The 25,703-nt window shown below is 43.5% G+C and overlaps 1 protein-coding gene across 1 annotated transcript in view; it reads right to left on the bottom strand.

Moving 5' to 3' along the window:
• LOC115162610 (ALK tyrosine kinase receptor-like) overlaps positions 1 to 25,703 on the bottom strand; it is a 748,203-nt gene that overhangs the window by 487,286 nt on the left and 235,214 nt on the right. The window contains exon 2 of the mRNA XM_029714073.1: positions 17,045 to 17,155. Within this exon, the coding sequence (XP_029569933.1) occupies positions 17,045 to 17,155 (111 nt within the window). The remainder of the gene's footprint in view (positions 1 to 17,044; positions 17,156 to 25,703) is intronic.

The following is a 25,703-nucleotide window of genomic DNA, read 5'->3' as shown; positions in this document are numbered from 1 at the left end:
ACGTTTACAAGTGAACTTAGGTTATTATGTTGAGACTGTGTTGTGACCTTTATTATATGTGTGATAATTTATTTTGGTAATACAACCAACGCAAAAAAGCATGGTTGTTTTGAAGTTATTTATTTCAATGTTTAAAGGTTTTTGCAAAGCGTATTTTACAACACTGACTTTTACATAAGCCCTTTGATTTCTCCTTTTGTTGATGAGTTGGTCGCATCTGTCAGTAAAGTCTACACCAATACAAACTTTTCTCTGGTAGGCACGACCTAACTGGCACCCCTAACAAACAACCTCAAGTCAAGTCAAAACCGTTACAACACACACGTCGAAATGAGAATGCATGAGCAGAAAAGAACCCCATGCCTACTGTACAATATGGTCGTGGACTTTTGCTGTTATGGGGCAATTTAGCTTCCACTGCTCCTGGAACCGTTGTTCAGGTCGACGGCATCATGAACTTTACCCAGTACCAGGACATTTTTGCCAAAAACCTGGTTGCCTCTTCCAGGAGGCTGAAACTTGGACTCAAGCGGATCTTCCATCTAGACAATAACCCCAAGCACACAAAATCCAAAAAGTATTGTTAAATTGGCCACAAAATCAACATTTAGGAATGACCATCTCAGTCTGGACTTGACCATTGAAAACCTGTGGTTTGAATTGAAGAGGGCAGGCCATAAGTGCAAATGAAGGATATCAAGGATCTGGAAGGATTCTGTATGATGGAATGGTCTACGATCCCTACCAATGTGTTCTCCAGCTCATAAAAGACTTTAGAAAAAGGCTCACTGCCGTTTTCTCGCAATGTGAGGTATTGAAAGGTATGGAAAACAGGGGTGTCAATACAAAAAGTAAGATAAAAAAGTATTACTTGTTAAACAAAATCTCTTTCTCTGAGCAACTGTATTAATATAAAGTAAAATAACTTCCTTTTTTATACAATATAGCTCAGTATTTGATTTATTTTATACAGTAAAATATATGCTCATCTTTATCAAGGGTGTCAATAATTTCAGACCCCACTGTACACAGACACACACTGAAATAGAGAAACATCCCTTACAGACACACTTATCTTCTATGCATGACCCGCACTCTAGCAGACAAATGTATGCAAGACAGTCTTATGCACACATATCTAAATATAGAAATATTCGTCTCTGCACTCACAGATATACTTTTATCTTATACATGACTCACTCTCAAGCAGACACAAACACACACAGAGCTATTGTACATTTCGCTGTTTCTCCCATTTTTTACTTCCGTATACCACACACATTAACGAATGCAAAAGCACACTTGTGCACTATGACTCCCTTACCACTCATGCACATTGCCAAATCGGCCAGAGAAATGACTCAAGGCTTTCAACAGAATCTCGATGTGTCACAAGGCTTTCCCATCCACTACATGAGCAAACCGGGTGAATTGCCCATTTATCCTAATTTGGACCCCTAATTTATTCGTATGTCTTAATGCACCCCTGAATACGTAATCATATTTCCTTTGACATCCCTCAGCAAGGCTACTGTGATAGAAAAATTATGTATTCACCTTATTTGTTGGATATTTAACAATTATTTACTTAACAAACTGTAAGATATTTCTGTCCTGCTAATACTGAGTTTAATGGTGTCCACTCTAGCTTCCTGCAGATAGTCTGTGTGTTGAGGAAATGGGTTTTACTAGCGGGCTATAAAACTTTACAGCCACGTTCCATTCTATGATCAGTTGTGCACTGGGGAGATGTATTACATGGACAGGATGTGGGGTGGTTGTACCTGGGATAGAGATAGACTAGAACAAAGGGTCCTAGACATCCTGGCATCAGGAAAATTAAGCCAGGGTTGGGGATTAGAACAACACCATGTGTTGTTAACGACAGTATGAACCCAAAGTGGCTTATCATGCTGTTTGACCTGCCTGAGAGGGGTGGAACTAAACATTATTGGTGTCATATATAAGATGTCTGTTTTTAATTGTTAGGGAAGCTCTCGTCAACACAACTTAGAGTGTACGGTTGACGGGTTCATTATTGCAATAATTAATCAATATTAAAACCTGTTTAGGATAGGGGGCAGTATTTTCACGGCCGGATGAAAAAAACGTACCCGATTTGGATAGAAAACACTCTGAAGTTTCTAAAACTGTTTGAATGGTGTCTGTGAGTATAACAGAACTCATATGGCAGGCAGAAACCTGAGAAAATTCCAAGCAGGAAGTGGAAAGTCTGAGAATTGTAGTTCTTCTTTTGATTCTCTATCGAAACTACAGTATCTGTGGGGTTACGTTGCACTTTCTAAGGCTTCCATTGGCTGTCTAAAGCCTTCAGAAAGTGGATTGAGCCTTTGCCCAGAGACAGGAGGAGTATAGTAGCTCAGTTTCTGAGTGGTCAGCCTGAGGACAAAGGGATTGGATATGCGCGTTCCCGCGAGCACGCTGATTTTTCTTTTTCTCCTTGAATGAATACACTATTGTCCGGTTGGAATATTATTGCAATTTTACGATAAAAATACCATAAAAATTGATTTTAAACAGCGTTTGACATGCTTCTAGGTACGGTAATGGAACATTTTGACTTTTTGTGTCTCGAAAAGCGCTCGCGCGTTACCCTTTGTATAGTGACCTGAACGCACGAACAAAACGGAGGTATTTAGACATAAATAGGGATTATTTGGAGAAAAAAAAAATTATATTGTGGAAGTAGCAGTCCTGGGAGTGCATTCTGACGAAGATCAACAAAAGTAATACAATATTTGTAATACTAATTCTGAGTTTATGTTGCCCCAAACTTGGTGGGTGACTGATGATGGCGAGCTATGTACTCAGAATATTGAAAAATGTGCTTTCGCCAAAAAGCTATTTTAAAATCTAACACAGCGATTGCATAAAGGACTTATGTATCTATAATTCTTAAAATAATTGTTATGTATTTTGTCAACGTTTATGATGAGTATTTTTGTAAATTCACCGGAAGTTTTTGGTGGGAATACATTTTCTGAACATCACGCGCCAATGTAAAAAGCTGTTTTTGGATATAAATATGAACTTGATTGAACAAAACATACATGTATTGTATAACATAATGTCCTAGGAGTGTCATCTGATGAAGATCATCAAAGGTTAGTGCTTCATTTAGCTGTGTTTTGGGTTTTATTGACATATATGCTTGCTTGGAAAATGGCTGTGTGGTTATTTTGGTCTATGTACTCTCCTAACATAATCTAATGTTTTGCTTTCGCTGTAAAGCCTTTTTGAAATCGGACAATGTGGTTAGATTAGGTTTGCTGTGTCTGTGTCTGTCAGCGTAGTGTCCAGAGCATGGAGGCGCTACCAGGAGACAGGCCAGTACATCAGGAGACGTGGAGGAGGCCGTAGGAGGGCAACAACCCAGCAGCAGGACCGCGACCTCCGCCTTTGTGCAAGGAGGAGCAGGAGGAGCACTGCCAGAGCCCTGCAAAATGACCTCCAGCAGGCCACAAAAGTGCATGTGTCTGCTCAAACGGTCAGAAACAGACTCCATGAGGGTGGTATGAGGGCCCGACGTCCACAGGTGGGGGTCGTGCTTACAGCCCAACACCGTGCAGGACGTTTGGTATTTGCCAGAGAACACTAAGATTGGCAAATTCGCCACTGGCGCCCTGTGCTCTTCACAGATGAAAGCAGGTTCACACTGAGCACATGTGACAGACGTGACAGAGTCTGGAGACGCCGTGGAGAACGTTCTGCTGCCTGCAACATCCTCCAGCATGACAGGTTTGGAGGTGGGTCAGTCATGGTGTGGGGTGGCATTTCTTTGGGGGGCCGCACAGCCCTCCATGTGCTCGCCAGAGGTAGCCTGACTGCCATTAGGTACCGAGATGAGATCCTCAGACCCCTTGTGAGACCATATGCTGGTGCGGTTGGCCCTGGGTTCCTCCTAATGCAAGACAATGCTAGACCTCATGTGGCTGGAGTGTGTCAGCAGTTCCTGCAAGAGGAAGGCATTGATGCTATGGACTGGCCCGCCCGTTCCCCAGACCTGAATCCAATTGAGCACATCTGGGACATCAAGTCTCGCTCCATCCACCAACGCCACGTTGCACCACAGACTGTCCAGGAGTTGGCGGATGCTTTAGTCCAGGTCTGGGAGGAGATCCCTCAGGAGACCATCCGCCACCTCATCAGGAGCATGCCCAGGCGTTGTAGGGAGGTCATACAGGCACGTGGAGGCCACACACACTACTGAGCCTCATTTTGACTTGTTTTTAAGGACATTACATCAAAGTTGGATCAGCCTGTAGTGTGGTTTTCCACTTTAATTTTGAGTGTGACTCCAAATCCAGACCTCCATGGGTTGATAAATTGGATTTCCATTGATTATTTTTGTGTGATTTTGTTATCAGCACATTCAACTATGTAAAGAAAAAAGTATTTAATAAGATTATTTCATTCATTCAGATCTAGGATATGTTATTTTAGTGTTCCCTTAATTTTTTTGAACAGTGTATATTTCCACAATGAGGTTGGAATGATACTGTGAAATTGTGATGGGATGGAGTTTTAGCCTGCCTGAAGACATCAGGCAGTATAAGTTAATAGACCAATAACAAAAATAGTTTCAAATCTCTCTGCCAATAACAGCTGGTTTTCAGGTTACATTCCTCTCATTAGGCTTATCCAATTAATCCCCTCACTCAGATCACTCCCAGACAGTCCTAGCAAAACACTTGCTTGAGAAATTGCTCTTTGCTATGGTCTCAAAACAAAGGGTACGGTTAGGGTACAGCATTGTTCCCAGGGGTACAAAAATATCAAAATACACAATGTACTTTCAGAGGTACACATATAATCTCACATGGTACTGTTCGATACCTTTTTAGGGTACATGGGCAGATAATCTAGTACAATGGTACATTTCTGCACCCAATATTTTGAATTTAAAAAGGTACCATCATCACATACGAGCAAAAACGACACCCATCATTATCATATTCCCAGCATGCTCTAATGCAGGATGGTTTTTTGAATTGTTTGTTTCATTGATTGATGAATGATCTTATGCTATATAAAGATAAATATCACACATTTTTCTAAACTAATCCAATCTGTTAGTAATTGGATTTATTGCACCCGTTAATAAGATGGTTCTTCCCGTTTAGATGGTTTAGGTACTCTCATTTGTAAAATTTCCTTCCTTGACAGTTATTCTAAATGCAGGTGATTAAAAGTTAACCAATTTGGATATCCTAAATCTGTCTGGAATACAATATGAATGACATGTCACTTTGCAATTTGATTTGCCTGATGTGGCCTGCAAACCATGAGTTTCAGACCATTGTCTTGGAGTAAAACTTGGCTTTCAAAGTATGGCATTATGGTATACATTGAGTGTACAAAACATTGGGAGCACCTGCTCTTTCCATGACATAGACTGACCAGGTGAATCCAGGTGAAAGCTATGATCCCTTATTGATGTCACTTGTTAAATCCACTTCAATCAGTGTAGAGGAAGGGGAGGAGACAGGTTATAGTGAATGACTTCTGATTAAATAGTCTCTTTCTGGATCTATTTCCAGCCGCTGCTTTTGTTAAGTTGCTGAATGGTCTCTCAGCACAACAGCCACCCATAGTAATTGAACCAAGGTTACGACCCAAACGGCACCCTAATTTCGTCACAGTGCACTACTTTACGCTCATAGGCTCTGGTCAAAAATAGTGCACTATATTGTCACACCCTGATCAGTTTCACCTGTCTTTGTGATCGTCTCCACCCCCCTCCAGGTGCCGCCCATATTCCCCTGTGTATTTAGACCTGTGTTGCCAGTTCGTCTTGTTTGTTCAAGCTAACCAGCTCTTGCTTTTTCCAGTTTCTCTTTTCTCGCCCTCCTGGTTTTGACCCTTGCCTGTCCTGACTCCGAGCCTGCCTGCCTGCCGACCTGTACCGTTGCCTCCCTCGGGATTATTGACCTCTGCCTTACCCTGACCCCGAGTCTGCCCGGTACTGTTGCCCCACCTCTGGTTTACTGACCACTGCCTGCCTTGACCTGTCTATTGCCTGCCTCTGTTGGGATATTAAAAATGATGTGGGCTAGGCGTCCCGATTTCACCTCCGGGGAAATTGGATAGCGCGCCATTCAAATAAATAATTATGGATATTAAACATTTAGATACATACTAGTGTCTTATATCAGTTGAAATGTTAGTTTTGTTCATCTAACTGCATTGTCCAATTTACAATAGGCTTTACAGCGAAAGCATGCCATGTGATTGTTTGAGGACGGCGCCACACATCAAAATATTTTTCAAACTGCACAGGCTTCATAAAATCACAAATAGCGATTAAATATTCACTCTACCATATCAATTGTGTTATAGTCTCATACATTATTTTAACATTTATACAAACTTCAAAGTGTTTTCTATCCAATGGTACCAATTATATGCATATCCTGGCTTCTGGGCCTGAATAACAGGCAGTTTACTTTGGGCACATCAGTCAGACAGGAAGTGGAGAAAAATAGACCCTAGCCTGAAGCGGTCGGCATCTGGGTCTTGCCTTCATACCTGATAGTACAAACTGGTCATAACTGACCCAGCAGACCCGGACCAGCTGCGCAACGCCATCTCATCCCAAGGAGCCTCCATTGGTAGGCAAAAGGAATTGCTTCGTGGGCTGATGGAAGGGGTCCAAATGTTGGCTGAGCGCCTTGACCGGGCGTTGGACATGATGCTGGAGCAATTCCCTCAGGTCATCTGGGGGGCAGGCTGCCACGGTGGTAACCCCACCGCCCCTCAGCAAATCGGCGGTTAGCAGCACCACCCCACTGGCCACTCCACCTTCCCGGGAGCCCCCGGTTACCACCTCCGGAATGCTTTAATGGAGAGCCGAGCACCTGTCGGGCGTTTTAAGCTCAGTGTGCCCTCATTTGAGCTTCAGCCCTTCTCCTTCCCAACGGATCGCTCCAAAATAGCCTACCTCATCACTCTGATGTCTAGAAAGGCTCTCACCTGGGCTACCGCTGAATGGGAACAGCAGCTGGCCATATGCACGAGCCTGGAGGGGTTCGTGGGAGAGGTGAGGACACCCGCATTGTGGCCAACTATGCGGTGGATTTCCGTACGTTGGCAGCGGAGAGTGCGTGGAACCCGGAAGCACTGTTCGACATGTTCCTGCACGGAGTCTTGGAGGAGGTTATGGATGAGCTTGCGGCTCGGGAGTTACCCACAGATTTTGACTCCCTCATCGCTTTGACCATCTGCATCGATGGGCGAATGCCTGAACGACGGATGGAGAGGGAATTAGATTTCACTCGCACGTACCTCGCCTCCGAGTCATCCCAGAAGTCCCTGACGGTCCCGTGGCCGAGAGCACCCGAGATTTCCCGACCTTCCTCGAGAGTCACCGAGGAGGGCCGAGGCACTGTTTCCCGAGCCCATTCAACTAGGCAGGGCTAGGCTGTCTTCAGCGTAACGGCAACACCGGATCAGCAAAAGGAGCTGTCTATAGCAGGACTTCATTTTGTGTGCTCGGTAAAAGACCATGCTCACCGGTAGGAGCGAGTACTCTGGTGGGCCATATGGGGAACTTTTTTGCTTCCCCTACTCGCACCCCTTTTCATGTCATTCTGCTGGGGAAAACCAGTCCAAAGCAGTAGCTGTACAGTATCATGCTATATAATTACGTCAGAGCTCAGGCTCTGCGCTTCACAGCGCTGTATGGAAGTTGCTCCATCCCAAAATTGGACAATTTAATTCAGTTTTTTGTTGTCTGAGTGATGGACATGTATTTTGAAAGATCAGACATTGAGGATTATAATAAATGTTGATGTGATACAAGCAAGCCAAACACCTGTCCAAATGTGCACTTCACATTTTCATATTGGAAAACTTATGTCATCATATACAGTGTTAACGTTTCTGATCACTATGTTTGATGAGTTACAAGGTGACATGGCGTAGATCTGGGTTTTTCTGAACAGATTGAGCCTGTTTGTCTACTTTTAGGAAAATTCAAGGCATTACACGCACCTGAACGTATTCATGACTGTTTTCTATGCGCCACAAATTTATATCTGTTTCTTTGAATTGCCTTGTGAAAGCCCAACAGTGTACTTTTTTACCTAGCTAGCAATAGAACAAGCTTTCCACTTATGCCCACTTGACCCAGATTGTGACTTATAATGGTCTGCTTTGAATTGCGTAAACAACAATATTAATGCAGGGTTCTGTTTCAACTAAAACAACTGCTAAACTCAGTAAAAAAAAGAAACGTCCTCTCACTGTCAACTGCATTTATTTTCATTTAACATGTGTAAATATTTGTATGAACATAATAAGATTCAACAACTGAGACAAACTGAACAAGTTCCACAGACATGTGACAAACAGACATGGAATAATGTGTCCTTGAACAAAGGGGGGTCAAAATCAAAAGTAACAGTCAGTATCTGGTGTGGCCACCAGCTGCATTAACCTGTTGGGGCTAGGGGGCAGTATTTACACGGCCGGATAAAAAACGTAACCGATTTAATCTGGTTACTAATCCTACCCAGTAACTAGAATATGCATATACATATATGGATAGAAAACACCCTAAAGTTTCTAAAACTGTTTGAATGGTGTCTGTGAGTATAACAGAACTCATTTGGCAGGCAAAAACCTGAGAGATTCCTTTACAGGAAGTGGCCTGTCTGACCATTTATTTGACATCTCTTCCAAAAACTGAGGATCTCTGCTGTTACGTGACACTTCCCACATCTCCAATGGGCTCTCAGAGCCCGGGAAAAACCTAAATGATGTAATTCAAAGCCCTGGCTGAAACACACGAGAGCTTTTGCTAAGTGGTCTATCAGCAGACAAAAGGCTTAGGCGCGTGCACTGCCCGCCCCCGCCTTTCTGCGCACGACCGTGATTTACCATTCTGATAGTGTCTAGAACGCACGAACAAAACGTCGCTGATGGAACATAACGATGGATTATTTGGGACCAAACCTATATTTGCTATTGAAGTAGAAGTCCTGGGAGTGCATTCTGACGAAGAACAGGAAAGTTAAGACCATTTTTCTTATCGGAAATATGATTTTGATGAAGGCTAAACTTGCCGGGTGTCTAAATAGCTAACCCGTGATGGCTGGGCTATGTACTTAGAATATTGCAAAATGTGCTTCATCCGAAAAGCTATTTTAAAATCGGACATATCGAGTGCATAGAGGAGTTCTGTATCTATAATTCTTAAAATAATTCTTATGCTTTTTGTGAACGTTTATCGTGAGTAATTTAGTAAATTGTTAGTAAATTCCCCGGAAGTTTGCGGGGGGTATGCTTTTTCTGAACGTCACATGCTAATGTAAAAAGCTGGTTTTTGATATAAATATGAACTTGATTGAACAGACATGCATGTATTGTATAACATAATGTCCTAGGTGTGTCATCTGATGAAGATCATCAAAGGTTAGTGCTGCATTTAGCTGTGATTTGGGTTTTTGTGACATTATATGCTAGCTTGAAAAATGGGTGTCTGATTATTTCTGGCTGGGTACTCTGCTGACATAATCTAATGTTTTGCTTTCGTTGTAAAGCCTTTTTGAAATCGGACAGTATGGTTAGATTAATGAGAGTCTTGTCTTTAAATAGCTGTAAAATAGTCATATGTTTGAGAAATTGAAGTAATAGCATTTCAAAGGTTTTGAAAATCGCGCCACAGGATTCAACTGGCTGTTACGTAGGTGGGACGATTTGGTGCCACCTAGCCCAGAGAGGTTAAGTACTGCAGTGCATCTCCACCAGATTTGCCAGTTCTTGCTGTGAGACGTTACCTCATTCTTACAGCAAGGCACCTGCAAGTTCCCAGACATTTCTGGGGGGGAATGGCCCTAGCCCTCACCCTCCGATCTAACAGGTCCCAGACGTGCTCTTTGGGATTGAGATCCGGGCTCTTCGCTAGCCATGGCAGAACACTGACATTCCTGTCTTGCAGGAAATCGTGCACAGAACGAGCAGTATGGCTGGTGGTGTCGTCATGCTGAAGGGTCATGTCAGAATGAGCCTGCAGGAAGGGTACCACATGAGGGAGGAGGATGTCTTCCCTGTAACGCACAGTGTTGAGACTGCCTGCAATGACAACAAGCTCAGTCCGATGATGCTGTGACACACCGCCCCACACCATGACGGACCCTCCACCTCCAAATCGATCCCGCTCCAGAGTACAAGCCTCGGTGTAACGTTCATTCCTTCGACAATAAATGCGAATCCGACCATCATCCTTGGTGAGACAAAACCGCGACTCGTCAGTGAAGAGCACTTTTTGCCAGTCCTGTCTGGTCCAGCGATGGTGGGTTTGTGCCCATAGGCAACCGTTTTACGGTCTCCTAACCAATTGTGCTATTATGTGGTTTTTTTCGTGATATTTGTAAATTATTTTGTACATAATGTTTCTGCAACTGTATCTTACGGCAGAAAAGAGCTTCTAGATATCAGGACAGTGATCACTCACCTCGGATTAGACAAAGATTATTTCAACAACAACAACAGCAGCAGCAAGCAGGACTCACACGATATTCTCCAAACACCCCACAGGGCAGACATCCCAATTATTCGCAAAAGGAAGCGACGCAGAGGAAGAAAAGCGGGATGGCCTCGTCTGGACCCGAAGAAGGCAACTAGGAAAGCTGTCGTTACCGTCAATATTACTCGCCAACGTGCAATCATTGGACAATAAACTAGACGAGGTACGATCACAAATATCCAACCAACGGGACATCAAAAACTGTAATATCCTATGTTTCACGGAATTGTGGCTGAATGACGACATGGATATTCAGCTAGCGGGATACACGCTGAACCGGCAGGATAGAACAGCGGGGGGGGGGGGGGGTATGTGCATTGTTGTAAACAACAGCTGGTGCACGGAATCTAAGGAAGTCTCTAGATTTTGCTCGCCTGAAGTAGAGTATATTGTGATAAATTGCAGGCCACACTACTTGCCTAGAGAGTTCTCAGCTATACTTTTCGTGGCTGTTTATTTACCATCACAGAGAGATGCCGGCATTAAGACTGCACTCAGCCAGCTGTATAAGGAAATAAGCAAACAAGACAAAACTCACCCAGAGGCTGCGCTCCTAGTGGCCGGAGACTTTAATGCGGACTTTGTTCTACCAAATCTCTATCAACATGTTAAATGTGCAACCAGAGGGAAAAAAATGCTAGATCACCTGTACTCCACACACAGACACGCATACATAGCTCTCCCTCCATTTGGTAAATCCGACCACAACTCTATCCTCTTGATTCCTGCTTACAAGCTAAAATTAAAGCAGGAAGCACAAGTGACTCGGTCTATAAAAAAATGGTCAGATGAAGCAGATGCTAAACTACAGGACAGTTTTGCTAGCATAGACTGGAATATGTTCCGGGATTCTTCCGATGACATTAAGGAATACACCACATCAGTCACTGGCTTTATCAATAAGTGCATTGAGGACGTCGTCCCCACAGTGACTGTACGTACATACCCCAACCAGAAGCCATGGATTACAGGCAAAATCCGCACTGAGCTAAAGGGTAGAACTGCCGCTTTCAAGGTGCGGGACTCTAACCCGGAAGCTTACAAGAAATCCCGCTATGCCCTGCGACGAACCATCTAACAGGTAAAGCGTCAATATAGGGCTAAGATTGAAACATACTACACCGGTTCCGACGCTCGTCAGATGTGGCAGGGCTTGCAAACTATTACAGACTACAAAGGGAAGCACAGGCGCGAGCTGCCCAGTGACACGAGCCTACCAGACGAGCTAAATCACTTCTATGCTCGCTTCGAGGCAAGCAACACAGGCATGCATGAGAGCATCAGCTGTTCCGGACGACTGTATGATCACGCTCTCCGTAGCCGACGTGATTAAGACCTTTTAAACAGGTCAACATTCACAAGGCTGCGGGGCCAGATGGATTACCAGGACGTGTGCTCACGGCATGTGCTGACCAACTGGCAGGTGTCTTCACTGAGATTTTCAACATGTCCCTGATTTGAGTCTATAATACCAACATGCTTCAAGCAGACCACCATAGTCCCTGTGCCCAAGGACACAAAGGCAACCTGCCTAAATGACTACAGACCCGTAGCACTCACGTCCGTAGCCATGAAGTGCTTTGAAAGGCTGGTAATGGCTCACATCAACACCATTATCCCAGAAACCCTAGACCCACTCCAATTTGCATACCGCCCTAACAGATCCACAGATGATGCAATCTCTATTGCACTCCACACTGCCCTTTCCCATCTGGACAAAAGGAACACCTATGTGAGAATGCTATTCATTGACTACAGCTAAGTGTTCAACACCATAGTACCCTCAAAGCTCATCACTAAGCTAAGGAACCTGGGACTAAACACCTCCGTCTGCAACTGGATCCTGGACTTCCTGACGGGCCGCCCCCAGGTGGTGAGGGTAGGTAGCAACACATCTGCCACGCTGATCCTCAACACTGGAGCTCCCCAGGGGTGCATGCTCAGTCCCCTCCTGTACTACCTGTTCACCCATGACTGCATGGCCAGGCATGACTCCAACACCATCATTAAGTTTGCAGATGAAACAACAGTGGTAGGCCTGATCACCGACAACGACGAGACAGCCTATAGGGAGGAGGTCAGAGACCTGGCCGGGTGGTGCCAGAAAAACAACCTATCCCTCAACGTAACCAAGACTAAGGAGATGATTGTGGACTACAGTAAAAGGAGCACCGAGCACATCCCCATTCTCATCGACGGGGCTGTAGTGGAGCAGGTTGAGAGCTTCAAATTCCTTGGTGTCCACATCAACAACTTAGAATGGTCCAAACACACCAAGACAGTCGTGAAGAGGGCACGACTATTCCCCCTCAGGAAACTAAAAAGATTTGGCATGGGTCCTGAGATCCTCAAAAGGTTCTACAGCTGCAACATCGAGAGCGTCCTGACCGGTTGCATCACTGCCTGGTACGGCAATTGCTCGGCCTCCAACCGCAAAGCACTTCAGAGGGTAGTGCGTACGGCCCAGTACATCACTGGGGCAAAGCTGCCTGCCATCCAGGACCTGGGCATCTTTCTTTTGGTGTTTTTCAGAGTCAGTAGAAAAGCCTCTTTAGTGTCCTAAGTTTTCATAACTGTGACCTTAATTGCCTACCGTCTGTAAGCTGTTAGTGTCTTAATGACCGTTCCACAGATGCATGGTTCATTAATTGTTTATGGTTCATTGAACAAGCATGGGAAATAGTGTTTAAACCCTTTACAATGAAGATCTGATAATTCGTAAAAATCAAAATAAATTATCTTTGAAAGACAGGGTCCTGAAAAAGAGAAGTTTATTTTTTTGCTGAGTTTAAGTGTGCTTGCTTTAGTTCCTCAAAGGCACAGCTATGAGAGCTAAAAAAAAAAAATTTTACATCACCTTAACGTTGAAGACTTATTTTTTTACCCCTTTTTTTTCTCCCCAATTTCGTGATATCCAATTGGTAGTTAGTCTTATCCCATCGCTGCAACTCCCGTATGGACTCGGGAGAGGCGAAGGTCGAGAGCCATGCGTCCTCTGAAACACAACCCACCGAGCCGCACTGCTTCTTGAGACACTGCACCACTCGGGAGGCCCTCAAAGACTCTTCTTTGAATCAGAAGTTTACTGAAATGACTTAGGAACTGTGCACACTTCCAAGAGGTGTGTGGCCACTTGGAGACATCCGTTATGATGCACCTACCCCACATTCCTATTGCAATTGGCTGTGTTAAAAAGGTTCCTGATTGCTTAATAGCCCTTTCATGACACAATGACCCTGACCCCATTTATCAAAGGTAACAGAGATTGAACACCCTTGCTGCTTTTCAGAGTCAGGGGTAGTTTAGATGCATACCAAAGGTGGCTATCTTGATTTAGAATACAAATTAAATTGCTACATTTGAGCCACGCATCACAACGCACATTTTCCTCAAATCGCAAAACGCTTCATGTATTTGCATTCGACAGTATCCGATGATGCATCCTGAAAACGATTTCACAAATGTGCTTGTGAATTATTTAACTGGGATGATGAATATGTTTATGTTCTTGATTACTACTGAATCGCTTGTGGGCTTCAGCTTTTTTTATGTCTCGATTCCACTTTTTTATGGCCTGGTTCCTCTAGGGTAAACTCATTCACTGTCCTCTGAGCTGGAGCCACACTGTCAAATATGTACAGGCAGATGAGTAGTGAGTCCGCTTTGACAGACAGAGGAGACAATACAAGATGTGGATAGGATAAATGAAATAAAATGTAAATGCTCAGACAGCCACACTGGGGGAACAAAAATGTATGGTAATCATCTGGTCCTTGCTCTATTTTTGCTACCTGAAGATGGGTTTTTGATGGAAATCAATCTTGCTCTCATTTTATTACCGAGGCGACTGCCTGGATGCGTGGCCTCAACCCAGGGTTGTAGTAGATGAGGGGAAGTGATTTGGGCAGGTTGGCAAGGAGAGAGAGAGAGAAATGGTAAAGACACGAAGGAGGATGAATGGTCAACTATCAACAAAAAACCATACTTGACAAGTGACAGGTGTTGAAACAGTGGCACCGCTTGAAGCTCGCTTGAAGCTCCTCTGTCTGTAAGTCTCCACAAATTCCCACTGTCAAACATCCAACCAGATGTTGTGGCTAAAATTGTGTGACTCTCCAAGAACTGAGAACCCCACTACATACAATGAGTTCCCCCCATTATAGTGGACCACTCCACAAGTGTCCATTTGGGTCTGTCTCATCGCTGGCAATCATTGGCTGAATCAGGACAATCCATCTCGATCTGGAGAGAGAGTTGGAGAGATAGCGCTGAAGTGGGAAAAGATAGAGGGCGAAAGTGGCAAATGGCCATAATAAATGCCAGCTCCAAGCAGATGCTGTGGAGACAGCTAAGATCTATCACCGGGCCTGCAGCAGCACAGTAGTGCTCACCGGCCACCACCCTCTTCCGTTCCCTCCCTCCCTCCACTCGGCTCCACTCTCCAGCCTGCCCCTATCAGCACTGTGCACCCCTGCCTGTTTCCTCACCGAACTGACATTATAGTTCGTCTTGTAGGTACAGTATTGGTTCGGAATAGCAAACAGAAGGCACTGTTTGTTTGCGCTCAACAGTACCCCATGCGACAATGCTTTCAACCATGCAACAGGTTTGCCGAAGATGTTAAGTGTTCTGGGCCCGGTTAAAGCTCTGGGGCCGTATTCACAGAGTCAGAGGATGAGTGCTGATGAAGGGTCAGTTTTCCTTTTAGATCATCATAAGATTATATGGCCAGGGGGGACCTGATCCTAGCACTTCTTCTCTGAGATTATTTTTGAAGATGGGCTTTACTTGTTTTTGTAATAAGGCTCATGTATCTCACAATCGCCTCCTGTTTTTGGCAACTGAACGTTTGTCAAACCCATACACATTGTCATCACACATAACATTCTAGTGAGAGTCAACTAATATATGTTGGTCACCATTAAGATTTGATTTCCCTCAACCCACAAGGGCCTTATTTGCAGAAGCATTCTCATTCCGAGTTGTTTTGGTCATTTGCGCTTATCATGTCTAGATGTTGTGTCTTTCTCATTCCCAGCTAACTATCCTGATTCATCAATCTCAAAGGCACAGTGCTAGTTACAAACACCCCCCCCCCCCCCCCCTCTCTCTGGGGGTGAGTGAATGGACGTCACTGGGTGAGGGACATTTCTGTCATCCCATGTAAAGTGACAGCACACCCGGGTGGCGCATCGTTTCGGGCAGAGGGGCCAGTTCCCTCTAAATCAAAATGGAGCCCCGTTTTAGAGAGTGACACCAATTAGTGTCTCGTAGCTGCCAATTACAGGCGGTTGAGCCAAAGTTCCTGGGAGTCACAGGGAGGGACAGTTTGGTGCCAGCCATCTCTGAATTATCACTTACAAAACCACCTCTGACCTCCAAGGGTCCGCAAGGGTGAAAGTCCAACATGGCTGACCCTTGGAGTCCCAGTGATTTGAATGTGCTGTAAGAGGCTAAGCTATAATGGATATATAGACAGACATACACTGAGTGTAGAAAAGATTAAGAACAACTTCCTAATATTGAGTTGCACCCCCCCATTTTGCCCTCATCACAGCCTCAATTCGTCGGGGTATGGACTCTACAAGGTGTCAAGCTCTACAAGGATGTTTGCAGGTATGCTTGCAGGTATGCTTGCCCATTTTGACTCAGAATGCTTTCCACAGTTGTGTCAAATTGGCTGGATGTCCCTTTGGGTGGTGGACCATTCTTGATACACAAGGAAACATGTTGAACGTGAAAAAGCCAGCAGTGTTGCAGTTCTTGACACAAACCGGTGTGCCTGGCACCTACTACCATACCCCGTTCAAAGGCACTTAAATCTTTTGTCTTGCCCATTCACCCTGTGAATGGCACACATTCACAGTCCATGTCTCATTTGTCTCAAGGCTTAAAAATACTTCTTTAACATGTCTCCTTCCCTTCATCTACACTAATTGAAGTGGATTTAGTAGGTGACATTAATAAGGGATCATAGCTTTCACATGGATTCACCTGGTCAGTCTGTCATACAAAACATGTTCCTAATGTTTTGTATACTCAGTGTATATCCATGTATTGCACCTGAGTTTCGGTAACACTTGTTTCAGTATTACTTGTTTCAGAGTATTTCCTTGTTTTAGTAACACTTCAAACACAGTAACACTGGTTTTAAGTTACACTTCAGCTAAACTTGTTTCAGTAACACTTCTGTAACACTTCAGTAAAACTTGTTTAAGTAACACTTCAGTTAAACTTGTTTCAGTTCAAATTCAGTGACTTCGAGAAAGAACATCCCAGAGGCTGCTAAATGTTAAATGTGCCGTGGGATGGTGAAAAACAAAACCGCAGAGGGCGAAGGACGAACGAGACTGAGATGGTTATGGATGTTGTTGGAGAGCTGACGGCAAGCGTCACATCAGATAAAGAGAGCGCCGTCTTTTTAGGACACAGGGTGATGGGGCCTGTCAGTTAATCTTAGAGGTTCTGACAACAACACGCTAACAAGACGCTCACCTGATGTTGGCGCCACGGCCTTGGGGGAGTTTAGCTCATCCTCGGCCAGCCAGGAGAAGTTCCAGTAACCTCGTGGGACACCCAGTCTGGCTCGACCCACCAGCGACTCACCTTGAAGAAAGACGCATAAGACACGGTCATGAAAATGCAACACGACAAACTTTTTTTTTCAAGGAGAATGGAATTACATTCACCATTCTTTTCAATTGCTTATTCAGATACACATGAAGGGAGGGGGATAGGTGAGAGTGGAATGAATAGTTGAAAGTGGTTAAAGGACACTTTTCTTTTTAAACGAGTGGGGAAATCCCACTCCATTCGTATTGTTTCATTTTTATTGGATAGGAAAGATTGAGGAGTTAGTGTGCTGAAATCGTCCCGTGGTATGTCTGCATGCTCTGATAATGCACCATTGATTCATCTCAATTCATACGGCTAAGTAGTCGAATTGACAGATGTTTTTACACCAGACACATACGCTTTGAAGTGAGATCACAGTGGGTAAAGTTATTTGTTCTTCTGTTCATAATTTTAATCCCAAATCTCTAGATACCTTTGTTCTCTACAACAATGAGGTGAAGGTTGAAAGATCAAGCATAGTCTATTAGAAAGAAAATTGAATAACATTTGCCAAAATTATATAATTACTTCTGTCCAGCTGTCAGTGAAAAGCATCAAAAATAGACATAGGCCTATCGCAATATTTCAAAATACAATGACGGAAAAAACACAAAAGAAAAGACAAAGAAAAAAAACTCTGTCTTGTGGTGGAAATAACATTATATTATTCACATTACTAATATAAGAATATATTCTTATATTAGTACTTTCAAAGGTCTATTCTTCTGAGGAGTCTCTGAGGCTTAACGCTGACAGTTGATTTACGATGTCTTGGTGATAAAGACTGCATTCCATTCAATGATTAGTGTCTGTGTGAAATGTTGGCCTGTCTGCCGGTGCCAGGCAAACCCTCCCTCCAGTTTATTTCTCCCACATCGCAGATGGACACTGGACCTCATCATTTGAGGAAAGGACCTAGTGTCCTATATTACATTAGTATTTCTGTATAAACAATTAGTAAATGACCTAGAGACAGACATTTGGCACCATGTAAATCTTGCGTGAGAGCACAATGTACCCATGCATAATTTTACATATCTGTTATTTGTGACGGAGACTCAGGAGGACTAGAAAGAGTTGTAACCTAACCCTGCTTATTTGGGCTCTCAGCGAACACTTAAGGGTGGTCGTTGACCAGCTCCATTATTGCAATAATTAATAATTAAGTTTGATTGTTTTGAATAAATCTAAAAATCTCTCCTTTGAATCAGTCTTTAGTTATCAAAATTCTCAACTCCCTATATTGAGCCAACAGTAGCCTTTTTATTGGCACTAGCGGAGAGCATTGGTGCATATTCAATGTCTTTAGCATTGGGTGAGTCAGTGCCACTGGAAAGTATTTTTTTTTTGATAAAAATGTAGTCCTCAAGACTAGATACAAAGCCGTTGTACAATTACTGTCTCCCCTTTTTGTAGGCCTAGATTAGATGGTTGCACTCAAGACGAGGATGTTTTTATTGTTTGTCATTACCCTGTCATTTTTGTGGTATGAAAGATTTGGCTAATGTCTCCAGTCATGTAAAGCATTGTAGAATTGCATGAAATCTGTTTATAAAAAGGTCAAATGTTTTCCAGATCCTGCAACGACAACAAAAAAATCCTCTAGCTTTGGCTCAGCAAGAAAAGAGAAGGCAGGCATTGTTCCGATGGTCTTTCTTGCAGTGAGTAGGTTATGTTAGCCTCAATTATGACCATCCAGTCTACTTATCAGGAACAGTAAGCTATCTTACATTAGTCTGCAAATGCGATGATAGATCACAATAATTTATCATAAAGGTGGATTTTTTGTGAAAAAAGTACTTCTCCAAATGCCAATGAAGGGATGAGATGGGCTCCTAATGTTCCTACCCCAGTTCTATCTATCTGTCATGGGCGTCGTAAGAATTGGACCAAGGCGCAGCGGGTAAAGTGCTCATCTTCTTAATTTATTTAAAGAAAAAACACTAAATAAACAAAATGACGAAACAGTTCCGTAAGGCAACACAGGCTATACAGGAAAATAACCACCCACAAAACACAAGTGAAAACAAACCCAAGAAACTAAATATGGCCTCCAATTAGAGACAACATCAACCAGCATCCTCTAATTAGAGGTCATTGCCAAAAACCCAACATAGAAATAGAAAACTAGATATACACATAGAAATAGAAAATCTAGAACAAAAACACCGAACCACACAAAACAAACACCCCCTGCCACGCCCTGACCAAACTACAATGACAAATAACCCCTTTTACTGGTCAGGATGTGACAGTACCCCCCCCCCCCCCCAAAGGTACAGACCCCGAATGCACCTCAAAAACAAAAACTCCACAAAAACAACCCCAAACTTGGAGGGAAGGGAGGGTGGCCACCGTCAACAACGGTCCCTGTGCTACACCCCCCCTTCCAAATCCTCCCACTACGGAGGTGGCTCTGGCTCTGGGCATAGCTCCCGTTCAGAAGACCCTAGGCTGGGGAGCGTCGCTGGAGGCTCCCTGCTGAGGAGCATCGCTGGAGGCTCCGGGCTGAGGAGCATCGCTGGAGGCTGCAGACTGGAGAGCGTCGCTGGAGGCTGCAGACTGGAGAGCGTCGCTGGAGGCTGCAGACTGGAGAGCGTCGCTGGAGGCTGCAGACTGGAGAGCGTCGCTGGAGGCCGAGTGCTCACAGCAGGCACTGGCTGTACCGGGTTATGGAGGCGCACTGAAGGATGAGTGCGGGGAACAGGAACAGGACGTACTGGACTGGGCAGGCGCACTGGAAGCCTGGTGCGTGGGGCTCCTTTGGAGGCACCAGACTAGTAACACGCACCTCAGTGCTAGTGCGAGGAGCAGGAACAGGGTAAACTAGACCAAGGAGATGCACTGGTGGCCAGATGCGCTGCGCCGGCGCACTTCTCCCTGGCTGCCGGCCAACTCTCGCCTGGCAACGCTGCGGAGCCCTTATTGACCCCACTGTGCACGCGTATGGGCGACACAGTGTGTATCTCCGCATAACAAGGTCCGTGCTTGATCCGTCGCTCCCCATAATAAGCACGGAGAGTTGGCTCAGGTCTCCATCCTGACTCTGCCGTCGTTCTGCCTCCCACGTCCATCCTTCTCTTCAGTGCTCCAATCCCCGCTGCTTGGTCCTTGTTTGGTGCTCCAATCCCCGCTGCTTGGTCCTTGTTTGGTGGGTGGTTCTGTCATGGGCGTCGTAAGGATTGGACCAAGGCGCAGCGGGTATAGTGCTCATCTTCTTAATTTATTTCAAGAAAAAACACTTAAATAAAATAAACAAAACGACGAAACAGTTCCGTAAGGCAACACAGGCTATACAGGAAAATAACCACCCACAAAACACAAGTGAAAACAAACCCAACTAAATATGGCCTCCAATTAGAGACAACGACAACCAGCTGCCTCTAATTGGAGGTCATTGCCAAAAACCCAACATAGAAATAGAAAACTAGATATACACATAGAAATAGAAAATATAGAACATGAACCAAAAACACCTAACCACACAAAACAAACACCCCCTGCCACGCCAAACTACAATGACAAATAACCCCTTTTACTGGTCAGGACGTGACACTATCGTTGAAGAATCCTAAGAACAGCATTCACTTGGAGTACTGAGGGATATTTGCGAAAGTAAATACAAGTTCGGTCCTTTAGTCAAAACTCTAGAAACTACAGCATTAGTGTGATGTGATGAAAAGTAAGTTCCAAGGGGGCCCGAAAGAGTTGGGTATAGGACAATAATAGCCGTTGTAATTACCTAAGGACATGTTTTTATGACTTTCTTTAACTCCTGAAACCCCGTAAACTTGGAGGCTCATTGGTTTGTGACCAATTTGTGGTCTAATGCTAAACAGGAGATGTGACGGTAATTTGACAGTTGGAGAGGTGAAAAGTAATTAAAACCTGCCACGGGTCTTTCTTTCTTTGTCGTTGTTGTTCCTTTCTCATTGCCTTTCTTGTGTTCTTTCTCTACGTCTCTCCCCTCAGTCCTCACAGTAGGAAGTGTATCCATGTCATTTCAGCAAGCCATGACAACCACCATCTCAGATTGTTCTGACATTGTTTCTGTAGTTAGAACGGGTTGTCATTCAGATTGGCATTCAGGAAATACCATTTTGTTGAAATTTAACCTGTTTGGTATAGGGGGCAGTATTGAGAATTTTGGAAAAAATATGTTCCCATTTTTAACTGCCTCCTACACCAACTCAGAAGCTAGAATATGCATATTATTGTTCAGGTTTGGATAGAAAACACTCTGAATTTTCTAAAACTGTTTGAATGGTGTCTGTGAGTATAACAGAACTCCTATGGCAGGCAAAAACCTGACAAGGCTTCAAGCAGGAAGTACCCTGTCTGACAAGGAGTCGTGCGTCTTACCTCTTTTTATTGAAAAGTAAGGATCTTAGCTGTAACGTGACAATTCCCAGGGCTCCAATAGGCTCTCAGAGCCCGCGAAATAACTGAAGGTTTACGAGGGAACCTCAGGTTGAAATATATTATCGCCTTTTGTAAGTGGATGCTCGGAGGACCTTTCAATGATGCGCGTGCATGAGTCGCTTCTGAGGAGAAATTTTATTCGGCTGTTTAGGCTCAATGCATACTCCCGGTCGGAATATTAACACTTCTCTACGACATAAATGGCATAAAAATTGGTTTTAAACAGCGGTTGACATGCTTCGAAGTACGGTAATGGAATATTTAGACATTTTTGACACGCCAATGCGCCATGCGCGACACCGCGAAGAAGCATTCTAGAACTCACGAACAAAACGTCGCTGTTGGAATATAACGATGGATTATTTGGGACCAAACCAACATTTGTTATTGAAGTAGAAGTCCTGGCAGTGTATTCTGATGAAGAACAAGCAAGGTAAGAACATTTTTCTTATAGGAAATGTGATTTTGGTGGAGGCTGAACTGGGTGGGTATCTAAATAGCTAGCCCTGTAATGCCGGGCTATGTACTTAGATTATTGCAAAATGTGCTTCATCCGAAAAGCTATTTTAAAATCGGACATATCGAGTGCATAGAGGGGTAATGTATCTATAATTCTTAAAATAATTGTTATGCTTTTTGTGAACGTTTATCGTGAGTAATTTAGCAAACTGTTAGTAAATTCACCGGAAGTTTGCGGTGGTTATGCTTTTTCTGAACGTCACATGCTAATGTAAAAAGCTGGTTTTTGATATAAATATGAACTTGATTGAACAGACATGCATGTATTGTATAACACAATGTCCTAGGTGTGTCATCTGATGAAGATTATAAAAGGTTAGTGCTGCATTTAGCTGTGGTTTGGGTTTATGTGACATGATATGCTAGCTTGAAAAATGGGTGTCTGATTTTTTCTGGCTGGGTACTCTGCTAACATAATCTAATGTTTTGCTTTTGTTGTAAAGCCTTTTTGAAATCGGACAGTGGGGTTAGATTAACGAGATTCTTGTCTTTAAATAGCTGTGAAATAGTCATATGTTTGAGAAATTGAAGTTATAGCATTTCTAACGATTCAAAAATCGCGCCACTGGATTTCAGTGGCTGTTACGTAGGTGGGACGAGTTCGTCCCACATGTACCAGAGAGGTTAATTTTTTCTCTGAGAAATTAAGCTAATTGATTGAACCCAAATTTGCCATTTTATTTGATAGGATTCAGATCATATTCAATACCCAAATAGTACCCAATTTGGAACAAACTTCTTCCTACCAATGAGTAAAACATAAAAAATCCCCAGAAATTGTCAAAAGCCATCCACAGACTCCCACACCCGAGGCCAATCCCACCCCAACAACCAGTATACAGTATCCGTTCTCTATGTTTGACAAGTAGTATGAAGCTGCGGCTTGGAATATTGCTTCTTCATACTATGTAATGTATTCCTTGTGAATCTGGTGACATTTTTTCCCCCCTGTTCAGATACATTTGTAATTAAAATCACTTGCATTATTTACCATAAAGTAGTCTGTAGGTACCAGGTTTTGACCACTATTTGCCACTGTTCCTGTTATACCTCCATGCTCTTTTATACATTTTGCTGGTCTCTTGTGTTTATTAAATAGATCATAATGTTTTCTTTGCAACTTTTGGTAGAAAACCAATAGATTTGGATCAGGATGAAAATACATTGTGTGGTCATCCTAACAATTCAAGCCTGTCCTCCACTCTACTGTATACTGGTTGTTGGGGTGGGATTGGCTTGGGGTGTGGGGGGTCAGTGGGTGGCTTTTGACAAACAAAAAAACATACATATTGGTAGGAAGAAGTGTGGTCCAAATCGGATGTTGGGTACTATAAATTAAAATGGCCAATTGTGGTGCAATCAATTTAGCTTAATTTCTCAGAGATCAAATTATATTTCAACAAAATAATGTTTTAGGAATGCTAATTGCATCTGTTAGTAACTACAGAAATATTCTGTGTGGGTGTAGAAATCCTCTTTCTTGTGCTTTTTGGAACGACTCATAACCGAAGTGCATCGTTCAATACACTGTACCCTTAGAAGAAGCCCGGCAAACCAAAATCCTTTAATAATTTCAAATTAGCACTAAAGGGGAGATTGATAGAAAGCACAGCACGAAATTCATAAGCCTGCGAACACAGTGCATTTGCACCTTTAGAGTGGAGGCTGATCTCTCTCTAGTCCCTGTCCCTTAGCTTGACTTCTAAGCCTCCGTGTTTATATTAGAGCAACATTTTATATAGATAGTGGAGTATTAAGAGACTCATGCAGACACCAATGCACTCATGTGTACCATAGATTTGCACATTAATGTGAGTGCAGTTACAGATCTGATTTTTCCTCTTTGCCACTCTCCCTCCATACCCTTCCCTCTATTAGGCTCATCAAACCCCTCAATAAGGCCAGCACGGCCATTATAATAAATGTTCTTTCTATTTTTACCACGTCTCTTCAGTCCATGTCAACCAGCTCTATCTGACTGCATTATTCAAAGCACTATTTATGAAGTGATGTTCGGAGGATCAACCCCTCCTCCCCCACATAGCCTACTCTGCAACAGACTCGATGGAGCTCACTTCAGCTTCACCAAACATCCATCAGGCGAACTGTGACATCCCCCCTCTTTTAAAAAAACCCCACAAGTGCTCCATAGATTGATCAATGAGGCTTGAACTACACATAGTAAAAGCCTGCCACCTAAACACCCACTCACATACATAATACACACACAGCCTTTCTGGAGCGTGATCACACACACACAAACATACATACATACATAATACCCACAGCCTTTGGGGCTCTAGAGCTGTGATCACAGGGGTTCTGAGGCAGAGCACAATGGAATAACAACACTACACACACACACACACCACAACAACTGTGAAAATGCATGTTGTTTGTAGATGAGAGAGAAAAGATTGACCTCTGGTTACATACATTACTGCCTAATAAATTGATTTGCTGTCCGGCGGTGATGGATCATTAAAATGCTGGTCAAAGTCAAACGGCAAAACGTCAGAGCCATGCTGGGAATTGCACCTCCAGTTCAACACAAAGGAGCTGTATTGATATCCATCAGGCATTTCTGACTCTCCACTCACCAGTCTGACTTCCAGCAGCCTTTCCTGCAGTCAAATGACCTAGTGGCCTCATGGGTGGAATATTATGAATATTTTTCATAATTTCAAAATTAATAAACATTATTTCAAAAACCCCGCCGATCATTGGTTTTGTTACATTTCAGTCTTCTGTGATGTGTGTATATATAGTGTAATATTGGGATGAAAACTCAAAATGTAATATATTTTAACTCTACTTTACAGTATATCTGATTATATCTGACACTGTTGAGGTTGCTAAGGGGAGGACGGCTCATAATGATGTCTGGAACGGAGCCAATCGAATGGCATCAAATGTATTTGATAACATTCCACGTATTTTGCTCCAGCTATTACCACGAGCCGGTCCTACCCAATTAAGGTGCCACCAACCTCCTGTTATCTGACATCGTACAGGTGTCTTCTGTTTAAGCCCATAGCCATGTGTGTGAGGTGTATACTTTTGTTTCAAAGTAGATTTGTTTAAGACTACCAAGAAACACTCTGTGTGACCCTGATTTAGCCCACTGCAGTAAAAGGTTAAGAGCTTTCCACAATTTCAGAGCCCCTCTACCCTCATTCCCCTCCATGTGTTCAATTGCTGGAATGTTACTACGATTAATGGGAAGGTACACACCCCCAACTGCCCACCCACTCAATGATTGGTGGATTATAGGTGATGCTCATGCAGTATATGTTACATTTAAATGAATTCCTTGGTTCCAATCAATTCAGAAAAGCTCCAGTTTCCAATTCAGAAAAGCCCTAGGTTAAATATGGGAATTGAGACAGGAAATACATTGAGACATAGCCGTTGGTAATCAACATTTTCCATGTGCGGTACTTATTGAGGTGTGCCTTGACAGGGGGCTTATGCCATTCTGAAGGATCATTGCATTTGTTTAACTTAATCATAACACCAGGGCACACTTCAAACCATGTATTATGGATGCACTCAAGGGGGGATTGAACCCAGGACATTTGCCAGGTATTCAGGCACA

The sequence above is a fragment of the Salmo trutta genome, chromosome 25, assembly GCF_901001165.1.
Source record: "Salmo trutta chromosome 25, fSalTru1.1, whole genome shotgun sequence".
NCBI lineage: Eukaryota > Metazoa > Chordata > Actinopteri > Salmoniformes > Salmonidae > Salmo > Salmo trutta.
This window is presented reverse-complemented; position numbering and strand designations above follow the sequence as displayed.